At 36.7% G+C, this 12973-nt stretch overlaps 1 protein-coding gene across 2 annotated transcripts in view; it reads right to left on the reverse strand.

Moving 5' to 3' along the window:
• Positions 1–7961: 7961 nt before the first annotated feature.
• SLCO4C1 (solute carrier organic anion transporter family member 4C1) overlaps positions 7962–12973 on the reverse strand; it is a 28645-nt gene continuing 23633 nt past the window's right edge. For both annotated transcript variants that reach the window (XM_054004368.1, XM_054004367.1), the window contains 3 exons: positions 12209–12273; positions 10315–10452; positions 7962–8794 (listed from right to left, as the gene is read on the reverse strand). In XM_054004368.1, the coding sequence (XP_053860343.1) occupies positions 8670–8794; positions 10315–10452; positions 12209–12273 (328 nt within the window). In that variant the 3' untranslated portion in view covers positions 7962–8669. The remainder of the gene's footprint in view (positions 8795–10314; positions 10453–12208; positions 12274–12973) is intronic.

The raw sequence follows: 12973 nt of genomic DNA on the forward strand, positions 1-12973 counted from the left end.
ACAAGCTTCCTCAAACACTGAAATTGAAGAGTAAGTTCCAAAAGATTCATCAACATGTAATTACAAAGATGTAAGGTATTACATACCAACGGAATGTTCACCAAATCTATCACACAATTTTTTTTCCAAAATCATTCCTGCACCAATTTCATTTCTTCTTCCTGTGACTTCTCTTGAAATTGACTTCATGATACAATAATCTCCATTAGCACGTAGCAAATAATAATAACAACAATAGTAATAATAATAATAGTAATATATTCTAGCAGAATAGGAAATAACACTAGTGCAAAGCTAATTGAATAAAAACACCTAACTGGAATGTGTAAATAACTTTTCCCCTTTTTATTCAGTTTCATGAAAACATGGGAATATACTTCTTGTATTCCTGGACACTAAGTACTTTGACTAAGTAACAATGTGCTATAATTTACCTATGTGTTTTCCATTCTCCATTATTTATGTAGCTTTTGTGTTTAGCTGACAAATACGTCTTAACTCCAGCATTTGGGACAGATGTTCTACTAGATCAAATTTTATCCAGTCCACATTGCTCGTCATGTTCACATGTTTAGACAGCCATGTACCCTCACTGAAATCATGAAGCCCATAGGAAAGACTATGAAAGCTATTGAAAACAATTGCAAAATCAGTTAGATATTATTAATTCATTTGCAGTAGTAGTAAGTCTACCCTACCTTATGGATCTTACCGCATTTTTCAGCAGAACAGTTTTTGACACATATCTGTTTTCTTGAGTACTTGATAAGGAAAGTCTCAGAGCCTTTTGGAGTTAGAATTTTTTTATTGGGACAGTAGAAAAATCACTCTTTTTTTCTTTGCCTGTTTTGCTAAAAAGCTCTATTGGACATTTTCTGAATACTGAAGTTACCATTCTGGGAATAGTTAAAAAGATATTTTGTTTAGCTTTTTGATTATTTTTTTCAAAATTTTGATGCTAGTTATGTCAGCAGATCTAAGCAATTGAGATTTATTAGGTTTCAGAATGACACAAGTCTAATGAAATTTTTTTCTGTTTAAAAATTAGAGTTGGCCACTAAGGCATTGAAATAGACTAAATGTCTTAGCCCAGTCTGTCTAAGAAGCTACTCAAGATTTTTTAATATGTTGTTACTTGGTCTCCCTTGCAAACTTTAAAAGTGCTTTACAGTTTCCAGAAGTAGTCCTCAAGCTATCTGGAGGGATATTGACTAATGCAATGAAGGTTTTTCTGTGTTCTCATAGCATCATAGAATTATCAAGATTGGAAAAGACTTTTATGATCATCCAGTCCAACCAACACTGCCACAGTCACCACTAAACCACATCACCTGCGCCAGATCCAGATGTCTTTTAAGTACCTCTAGGGATGGTGACTCTACTACCTCTCTCAGCAGCCTGGTATAGTTCCTGACCACACTAAAATTGTTTTCTATTATCTGAATCTCCCGTGTGTCAGCTGTTTCCTCTGGTCCTCTCTCTGCAGGCAGGCACAGTAGCAGAGACCACCCCCTATCTCAACAACGGCAAAGGGCTTTTTTGCTTCTCAGCCCACCAGTCAGCAGGCTGGAGGTGCACAAGGAGTTGGGAGGGGACACAGCCAGGACAGGTGACCCCAGATGGCATCATGCTTTACATATAAAGTTTAGGGAAGAAGGATGAATTGGAGGATGTTTGGAGTGTTTGGCTTCTCTTCCCAAGTTATCATTGCATGTGATATAAACCTGTTTTCCTGGGGATGGCTGAACACCTGCCTGCTCATGGGAAGGGGTGAATGAATTCCCTGATTTGCTTTCTTTGCATATGTAACTTTTGCTTTACTTACTGAACTGTAGTTATCTCAATCCTAAGGTTTTTTCACTTTTACTGTTCCAATTTTCTCCATCCTCCCACAGAAGGGAGTGAAATAGCGGCCCTTTGTGGCCTAGTGCCAGATGGGTTTAAACCACAACACCTATTACATACTGCAATGTTTCCACTACCAGATTTGTTTCCCGATTTTGTGCCTAAGCAATCATCAACTGTATGTTCTTGTGTTCTGGTAGACACAAATAACTGATTTACAAAGCTCTTCAAATGCAGGTCATTAACTTGACTAGAATAAAATACATCAGCAATATAATCTTAATCTCCTATATGAATTTGCCTATGTCACTTTTTCAGCCTGCACTTGTTTTATTTCATTTCCTATCTCTTGATACAGCTTTTTTAGCATGTTTATTTGACAATATCCTGCAGGAACTGCCTCACCTCATTCATTGCAGGTAATTAGTTCAGTTTTGGAGCCTCCATTATCCATAGTGTGACAGCTTGCCATTTGAAGGAATGGCAACAGATGCTTGAGAAATGTGAAGTGCAAAGGTGGAGATGTGGATTTGGATTAATCAGCAGGTTTTTCCTAATCTTTGAAACCAAACTCTACATCAAGCCAATTTAAACATGACAAGTTAGACACTTGTAGGAAAAAAATTTCTGAAAAGCATTAATTTTCTATCTCTAGCTTGCATTTTTGTCATAGCTCAGTCATTTCTTACCAGGTTTATAGGTTACCAAACCCTTTCAGTTTTGTGGCAGAAATCTCCTCCAACAGGATGCATGGTATGCACATCACATATCAAACAACTATTCTGCAATTTATCTAAGCACACTGATTCCCTTTAAATAAACAGCAAAACTTTCACTGACTTCAGCCCCCTACTTTTGATTTTATTTCCATACAAATGAAATTCTTCCTTCATTTTGTATCTTTAAAGACAATCTCAGAATAAAATACTGGGGGCAAAACAGGTATCAATTGAGCCCAGCAATTTTTTGAAGTATCTGAGTAATTTGGAGAGAATGATGATTTTTCTCATTTCTATTTCACCTTTGCTCAAGAACTCCATTTAATACTAAAAATTATATTCATTATGAAAATTCAAAGATTAATAATGATCTGGAAGAAACTTTATATATACCACTTGTACTTTCATTTTGGGCATTTACTAAGGTATTCTGTAGACTGGAGAGGAGTGCGTGTTTTATAACCAGTTACCAGCTCCCATTATACAGATTTTGAAAGGTATACACATGAGTATGCTGTCCAAATTCATAAGACTCCTCTGTATAGCAGACTCATTCTTCTGGCTGTATTTTCCATGGAAGCAGCACACAAATAATTTATTCCAATTTTTTTTCATCATATATTACTAAGATACAAGAGTAAGAGTCTTCCTCGGTAATTTTCCAAAGCTTCTTTAACACTGATCTTTTTTGCCTGTGGATTTCTGTCTCTTGGGGAAAAAACCTCCACCCATATGAAAACAGAGCTGCACAGTAATAGCAGCATATAGCTGCACACAATAGTGTGCCTCACAGACATGTCCTGAAAAGAAAATAAGTCATAAATAAGCACATTCATTTATTTACCACAAAAAGAAAGTCACTGCCACTGCCAAAGCAGAAATTAAGCTGATAAATGGCACAAGTTACACTTACATTAACTGAGTATTTCTGCAAAAGCTGCACATTATCTGCTCTGCACTCTAAAAATTGTAATGTTGCATGCAAAACCAAACGAAAATGTCTATTTTTAGCAGAAACAGAACCATCTGGTAGGGAGGGGAAAAAGCACGCACACACACAATAAAAAAACCACAACAAATAAATGAACAAAAAACCCCCCACAAACAAACAAAAATCTAAAGTTCTAATGTCTTACTGTATGTTTGTCTGTCTTAAAGATTAAGACAGTCTTTTATACTCATTAATTAATAAAAATACTACTTAACCCATAGCCCTTGTGACCGCTCTCAGATGCAGATGTTTTTCAGTAATTTTCTTACAGTTGCTTACACCTGAACCTACCTTTAACAAGGTAACTGCTTTAACAAGCAGTTCTTCATACTGTCATCATCTCAGTAATGGTCAGCAACTGACAAACATGTAAAACCAGCTAATAAGCTGCAGCATTGCTAAGGTTCCCATGCTTCTGTCTATAATCCATCAATAGCAGGTCTACTTTGTTCATAACCAGCATATTTCAGGTAATTTTATTCAGATACTTCTAGTCATGTGCAAAGAGACCTCAGAAACCAGGTGTGTATACAAAATATTTTAAAGTTTTAAGTAATGATATTTATGGTAGCCACATGCAAAACAAAGTTCCTATTTTCCCCTTTCTCAGTATTCATGATACCAGAAAGAATGTACTATTGCCATTGCAAGTAAATTTTGGTGTTAAGCTATTAAATTTAGAGAAGTTTTCAAACAAAAATAATTAGCTTTTTTAACAGTGGCTTGCTCTCACTGTCCAGACAGAGGCTGAGGTTACCTTATCATCATCCTTCCTCTTTGAATGAGAGAAAATGCAGTTTGCAGTCTTGGTTTTGAGATTTAAAAAACATACAACAACTAAGGAAGTTTAGATCAGTTTAGTCTCACCTGTAACAGTTAATTACAATCACTTTCTTGTAAGACTCATGGAATTCTATATATTTGCTGGGCAGAGGCTCCAGTAAACTTTTGCGTAATTCATTTGCACTAGCCATACATACATGGCAATGTACTTCATTTTAAAAGCTTACTTCTGGTTCACAGATGAATTACAACGTTTGTTCTACTACTATGTTTAGTTGGACAGTCTTGTTTACAGTAGGATATGCTTCTAAAAGTAATCATGCTAGTTAGAAGACGTAACTTTCAAAAAGTCTTAAACCATCCCTATTTTGGACAATACTTGAATTTCTTAAACCCCAAATCTGTGGTAATTCATATAAACCTCAAAGATAAAAGTCTGTGAATTTAGCACTCCAACCACTCTAAGTAGCAGTTCACAGAGCATGTGAAAATCACAATTTCTATTTGAAATGTTTTATCACTGTTACCATGAAAAGAAATATAATCATGGAGTGAGACATACACAGAATATTAGTTGCTAAGTTGACACCGTGTCCAACCCCAAGGGAGAGAAGCTCTCAGCCAGCTAGCTCTTGCTTCCTCCCTTGGATGCACGCTCCGTGCCTTGGCCACTGGCTGGCAGAGGGTAGCGGTTCAGCCACAAGTCAGGATCTCTTATCGCTGAAATTGACTGATGAAGCAATCTACTCCGAGGGTTGTGGCAAAGGAAAAGAGAAGGGCCCTTGTATGCGTCTCCAAGCTGCCTTTATTCCACTGAACATAAAGGCAGCTTGGAGACACATACAAGGGAGAGAGAGAAGACTACACACTGCAGGAGACAGAAGCAAACTCAAAGGGAGGCCGTGACAAGAGCTCCGAACAGGGCTGTACAAAAACTTATAAAGGGAGGTGGTAACAGGGGAGGAGATTACAGTCAGGAGTTCTCAGGGGAGGAGCACAAGGTGGCATTATAACTCATAATGACCAATGAGGGGATAAGGGGGAGGAGAAAATACTTGTACAAACAATGAGAATGCAGGGGTTACATAAATGGCAGGGAAGTTTCTGGAGAAAAGGGTAGGGTTTACACTGATTGATGGGGAAAAAGGGGAAACTATAGAGATTGACACAGAAGGGGCTGGAAAAGGGGATAGGTACTTAGGTTGATAGATTGGAACAGGGGAGGGTACAACATTGGGCTAAACCATTTGAAAAAGGAGAAGGGGGTGCCTTGGAGGAAACCTTTCTCTTTTAGACATTTTGAAGAAAACATAACTTGAAATATTACTCTAAAACACACCACCAGACTAAATGTTTAATACTAATTTGAGATATGAGCTGATATTAAACAAACAACCAAAACCAGCAACAAAACCCAAGAAAAGAAACCAAAAAACACTGTGCAAAACCAGATAGGTCTCTGTCATTGTAAGAACACATATAGAAGCTTCACATCATATGGTGAATGGGGCAAAAGTCTCACTGATGACCATATCACAGAAACACAGAATCACTTGGGGTGGAACACTTGAGATCATCTAGTGCAAACCCTCTGCTCAAGGAAGGTCAGCCAGAATAGATCACTCAGGATCATGTCCAGTCAGATTTTTAAAATCACCAAGAATAGCTTAACAAATTCCTGAAAAACTTATTGTAATGTTTGACCACCTTCACACTTAAAAAAAATTTTCTTGTGTTCAGAGGAAATTTCAGGTGTTCACTTTGCGTGCACTGCCTCCTAACGCTCCAGAAAGCTGGGAATTAATAACAGTGTAGCTTCTACCTCTTCAAGGCTCAGAACTTCCTTGAGCCTGATCTGCTAGGAAGAAGGAACTTCCCTAGGTCTCAGTATAAATGATCCTCCTGTCGCTTAATCTTCTTTATAGTCCTGCACCACACTCATTCCAGTGAGTCTGTAACACCCTTGTTCTGGAGAGCCTGGAACTGGTCCCAGCACTCCAGGTGTGATCACACTAGCACTGAGTAAGGACAGCATCACTTCCCTAGACCTGCTGTCAGTGCTTTGCCTAATGCAGATTAAAGACACTCCTGGCCTTTTTTGCAGGAAGTGTGTATTGCTGCCTTGTGGTCAGCTTGTGTTCACTGTGAACTCTTGGGCCTTCTCTGAAGGGCCGTTTTCCAGCTTGGTAGTCCCCTACATATTACTGGTGCATGGGATTATTTTTCCCCCAGGTGCAGGCTTTTGTACTTTGTTGAAATTAATGAGGTTCCTGTTTGCCCCTTTCTCAATCTTGTAAAGGTCCCTCTCAATGGCAGCAACCAGCCAGTCAATCAGTCACTTGTCCAGAGCACAATATGTTCCATCATTCAGGTCATCATATAAGAGTTGAATTTTACTAGCCCCAGTACTGATCTGTGGGGTTCAGCACTAGTGACTTGACTCAACCTGGACTTCATGCTTTGACACTCTGGGCACATATGTTGGGCCAGTTTTTAGCTCACCCTCCCTGTCCAGATACATACAACACACTTGTCTGTGATGTTTACCTTTACTTTGTGAAACCTTTGACACAACATCTACTTGCCTCCACAACAGAATACATATTGCTGTGAAACAAGGTAAATTGATGAACTTCTATTCATTCTGTCTTCTAGTCACTGTGATACTCCTAAACCAGCAAGGGAAATCTTTAATGGGTCATAAAGCTAGATTATAAATTACAGTCTTCCTTCCTTCTCCTGCTAAATAATCACTCCAGAGCAAGATTGCTGATAACTCCTTCAGAAAAGCTTTCACTGCTCTGCCCCACAAGTTTTGTAATCTATGCAACCATATTAAGCAGCAGAAACTCTATAAACTATAATCTCAGAGTCTAAGACAGAACAAAAGAAACAAGTTTACCAGTTGAGCTACAGTATTGTAAGTCTTTTAATGATCTGCTATACCCCACACAAACCATGTCAGAGCTAGAAAATTAATTCTGAGTTTTAGGCCACATTGCCAAACATTAAGGAGGATCAGTATTTAATTCTTTGACAGGTAGTTAACCTCTTTCTCTGAGCCCATTCATTAGGAAACAAGCACAAAACTTTATCAGGAGACATTTATCTATATTAAAGCAAGCAATTCCTGCCCCTTCTCTCCCTCTAAAGCCATCAAGTCTTGTGCTTTCACATATGGTATAGTCAATTTTAAATGAGTTTAATGTTTAAAATGAGTCAACTGAACACAGTCCTTGTAATCCAAAGAAGAGGGCACACAGTTTCTCAAGAGTGATGTGAACAGCCAACGCAACAGAAAAAAAATACTACCAAAGTAAAGCAAGTGCAGAGGATACCTTCCTGATTAAATTTTTCCTGTCAATATTGAATGATACTTCAGTAGTAGGCAACATAGTTTAATGTCTGGTAACAGTGGCTAACTTGTGACCAATTACATTGTGCTATAGAAATATGGCTTTAATAACATGACTCAACTTAATACAAATGTAACATAAGTCAAAAAGAAAATGAAGCCATATTTTAGTTTTGATACTTCCATACACATTCTTGCTAGCCTTCATCATTTTGTTTCTTGGAGTCAAGAATTCAGTCACATTTGGAAATGACAAAGCATACACAGATGCAGTAAGAAAATAGGTTTTATTTTAAAATTTTATAGAAACATTTTTAGAATGTTTAAATAAAGCACCTGGACAGCAAGTTTCTGTATATGTTCCAGATAGAAGCTCAAGTATTTAAATTAACAAATACTTTGATTTTGCAACCCAGCTATTCTATCATAACTATTAACATTTTCCTGCAAATACTAAAATATGAACTTATGTAATTAAGATAACATGTAAAAATATTTCTAAAACATAGTCATACTTACACATTCCCAAGTGTTCCTACAGAAAAATCCCCAAAGGCACTAGCCCAGATTATGTGCACATTAAATCCTTTTTAAACATACACAGTTCCCTTCAATATACCAAGTTACTTGTTTTCTCCCACTACAGTAATATTTAGGGATAAACAGCTGATATCAGTTCAGTTTATTTTTCCTGTTTTATGATCAGAATATTCCATCTTATTTCAATTAAGTTACATACTAGACTTTTAAAATTAGACTGCAAATTTCAGTGTAACTTCTTTGGATAGCCACAATGGAATACTAAACAATGTTTAGCAAATCAGAGAATACTACAGATTCAAAATATTTCAAGTTGTTCAAACATTGAATATGATCTTTTGTATTTAGGCAACGGTGTACAAGAACTTTGGTACAAGTATTGTAATAATGCTTATTTTTATAGTTTTCTTTCAGAAGTCTCTGATTTGCCCATAATTTATGTGTGTATAACAGATATCTTTTCTGAAGTCTTTCGTGGCAGGGCTTTAGTTAATGGTGGAGGCTTGTAGAAATACACTGCCATGACCACAAAGATGATTGTGACGATTTTGCAAACAGCACCTGAATGCAAAGAACAGGAGAGTTTTTATCACACTCACTTTCAGTAGCAGACGCAGTGTTTCACTCATTTACAAAGCTTCATACGGTGAGTTAAATACACCCTGTAAGACTGAAATTCATAGCCTCCATTTAAATGTACTCTACATGAAGGACAAAGGGTAGATAAAGACTGTCATACAGCTGAATTTAGACCCCTCACCTGCCTGCTAATTTTTGCTTTGCTCCAGTTCTGTATTTCTTCACCTCATTCTAGCCTGAAGTGCAAATCTTCCTTATTTCTTGTTTCAGTACTGTCATTTGTTATATCAATATTCTCTTTTCCAGAAACAAAAACTTCCCACACAGAGTATCTGTTAAGTATTCTCTTGTCAGATGTCTTAAAAGAAAGGTGTTTGCGCAACTTGGAAGGCCAAAAAAAGAGGGATTGTATTTGATCACAAATATGCCTTGAGATCCTTAACCTCAAGTCATGACTGCTGCTTTTTCAGTTTCAGGATTAGACATCAGTACTTCAGCTTACACACTGTAAATACCACAGCTGCTAGAAGACAGGACATCAGCACCTATCTTAGATGCAACTTTAGCCTACACCCTCTCTCCCACTGGCCTATATACCTCACATTTGAAGGGAACAAATAGTTAAACAAGTCAGGAATTTTTCTCACTAGCATTCAGAGATAATTTCAAGAACTTCATATAAGTTATGGAAAAGAACTGAAATACAAAAAGAGGAAGAAAGCTCCCCAGACCGTAACTGCCAACACGCAACCCAGATAATCACAGAATGATCTGAGCTGGAAGGGAACCTAAAGTCTGTCTACTTCCACCCTTGTGCTGGGGGCAGGCACACCTTCCACTAGGATCAGATTGCTCAGAGCCCCATACCTTGAACACTTCCAGGCATAGGGCATCTATACCTTGCCTGTGCAACCTGTTTCAGTGCCTGGACATGCTTTCAGTAAACAGTTTCTTCCTAGTATCTGCGTTTCAATCCATTACCCCTTGTTCCATCACTATGCTCTCTTTTAGAGTCCTTCTTCCTTGTACGCTCCCCTTCAGATACTGAAAGGCCGCAATAAGGTCAGCTTGGAGACTTCACTTTCCCAGGCTGAACAAACCCAATTCTTTCAGCCTTTTCTTTATAGGAGAGGTGCTCCATACCTCTATTCATCTTCACACCCCTAATCATGCTCATTGCCTTGAAGACAGACTAAAATGTGAACGAGTCCCTTAAAAATCTAGTAAATAAAGTGTGACAATGAAGCAAGATCAAAGACAAAAACTATTTTGTGTTATTAAAAGCGTTTTTAAAGTAACCTTTAAGGTTTACTTACTGTGGTGTTTCTCCTTCCATAATATTTTGCTGAAAATTTATGAAAGTAAGTTAAAAAACACTGCTGCTAAAAATGAAAAGTGTAAGGTTTTATATCAAGTTAATTCCCATCTAGCAGACTGTTGCATCCTGGGTTAGGGTCAGTATATATATTACCTAGTATATGTATTTAATATAAAAGACTTACTTATGCCCATCAGCAAATAAGCCATTCTTTCATTGTCATACACCCAGCAAACTCCTTTAGTTTCACATTCATTAATATCCCACAGAGTACAACTGTTGTCTATAGCAACACCAAACAAAATTGGTCCAGGAATAGTACCTAAAAAACACAGCAACATGTTAGAATGTTTGAGTTACTTGGCATACTAGTTTTCATGCATACAGTAAAATGCCAAGTTGGCAGGGAAGATAAAATGGGAGAACCAAACACTAAACATAATATTTTAATCAAAGTCATAGGCTTCATATTACATAGTAAGTCTGCACCTAACATTGCTCTCAGTTAATAGGCAGGATAGAGAGAGTTAATTCATTATACAGCTCTCACTTTGTTAAGCAAGAAATTTATTCAAAGACTTGAGCTTAACTTCCTCTGTCTTAATTGGAAAAAAGTAATTAAAATCAATGGTGAAAAAAACTAATCAAGAAATCAGGAACTTAACTGAAAGGAAAAAAGTTCCTTTCTTCTGATCATATACACCAATCTGTTCCAAATTAAGAGAACTAAAATATTAGATGTTCAATTACATGTCTCCCCATTCCTCAGATGTAGCAAAGCTTCCAGTTAAAATTTCACCCCAAAAAAGCAGTGTTTAAAATTATTCTTGCACAGACTTTATTAACTCCATGTGATTTTTGTGTGTTATAATGCACAAGTGTCTTGCATCCAAGTATAGCCAATTTTAGAATAAACACACCAGGTACATCACTGCACGTTTACTCAACCTACCCAAGGTCTAAACTCTGCTAGAGCTAATCAAGTAGCTATGTCCCTCAGTAGGTCTTCAGCCTAAAACCCCTGTGTGATTCTTAAAGCCTACAGCAAAAATATGTTGGCAAGTAATGCTGTTAGTTACTGCCTTCTTCAGTCACAGTATGGGCAGTGCAGAAAGTTCTATCACTCCACAGTGAAGTCAGGAATTAGAGATCTAGCATAAACATCTGAACTCTGAGTAAAGTGAAACAGAGGGACCCTCATACAACACTGATCACAGTCTTCCAGCTTATTTCTACCTGTGAGGATGTTTGCTTTTATTACACTTTATCAGTAGAATGACTTAAATTAATTACAGTTTGAATACACCAAGGCATAACTCACACTGTGAGTGTCAGATATGTCATCTCAAAGGAGAAGAAATAGCTGCAGCACTAAATATTTGCATAAAAGTCCAATCAACAACTGTGTCTTGTCCCAGTCTTAAATTAAATATACCATTTAAAAACCATCTACTACTAAAACAAGAATTTTAATTATACCTGAGAAAATTCAAATGCTTATGGACCAGAAAATACATACCCTTAGCTTTGTTTTACTTAAGGAGATTCATCTGTCTTACTGAAATGCTGGAGATGCTTAGATATAGAATTTAAGTATTATATTTCCCACATTATACTCTATAGTTATTTATGTGCCATTATCTACAATATCAATAAATGTTAAAGTCAAAGACATTTTAGAGGAAGGAAGAAGAGGAAAGGCTCCACATATTCACTTTTCTTTTAACTTCTGGATTTCAGATGTTACATGAAACTATTTTCTATTACATCAGTTCTTCTTATCTCAGCTTTCAGAATAAGTCTTCATCTGGGGAAAGTAGCACCAGATGTCTTTTACTGAAAGAATGACAGTTTCCTGTATTTGGTTTATGCTCATAAGAGTGAGAAAGGCTAAAGAGAGCATGAATACCCTATTAACAATGAATTCGAATCCAGATGTTACAAGTGTATCCTATAAGCCAATGACAGACTGCTTCAAGCACCTCTGAAAGCTTTTTAAAGCATTATTTTAAAGTCTAGAAAAAAATGTCAAATAAGTAGATTATTCAGACACAAATGTTTCAACAAGAAAGTCATACCCAGTAGTCGCAGAAACACTAACTGTACTCCAAGAGCAAATGAGCGCTGTTTATCTGGCACACACCTGTAAACAAGATTTGCAGTTTAACACAAAGTAAACAAGTCCCACTTCTGTGCTGTGTCCCTCAGTGAATATGCATTTTCTCTATATACTCTTTTAACCTGTTAATTGCTGAGGGGTTTAGAAATCCAGTGTGCAGAACAAGTAACTCAACTATTTCAAGTGGTGTTTAGATAAAAGACAGAAAAAACACCAGGAGCCCATCAAGAAATTTTAGATTTAACTAGTTTAACAAAATAGTATAAATAAAAAGGAAGCTTGCTGTCAGCACCCTGATATACTGTTGAACATTTTTTCCATAGAACAACCAAGGAAATTAAAACAATGCTAGGATGCAATCCTGAGCTACTATACATAAAGAAGCAAGTATTAGGATTCTATTATCCAAAAAGACAATTAAAAGAAGGAGAATGAGTTCCACATCATGTAGGTGATTAGTTCTAGTAGTAGAACACTGTCATGAATATATGAGTTTACATTTGAAATTGCACAAAATAGGCTCACTGAAAAGATATCAGAATATACTGTAAAATTTACTGACATTTTAGCTATTTAAATTAGTTTTTGAAAAATATCTATGTACAGTTCTTTTTTCCATAGAAACTGTTCCCCTATTTCAGCCAAATTATATAAGGATTCAAATATCCAAATGCTTACTGCTTAGAATTACTGAAATAAAACTATGTCAGCTCAATTTTGAAGA

This window comes from Vidua macroura, chromosome Z (assembly GCF_024509145.1).
Source record: "Vidua macroura isolate BioBank_ID:100142 chromosome Z, ASM2450914v1, whole genome shotgun sequence".
Classification (NCBI taxonomy): domain Eukaryota; kingdom Metazoa; phylum Chordata; class Aves; order Passeriformes; family Viduidae; genus Vidua; species Vidua macroura.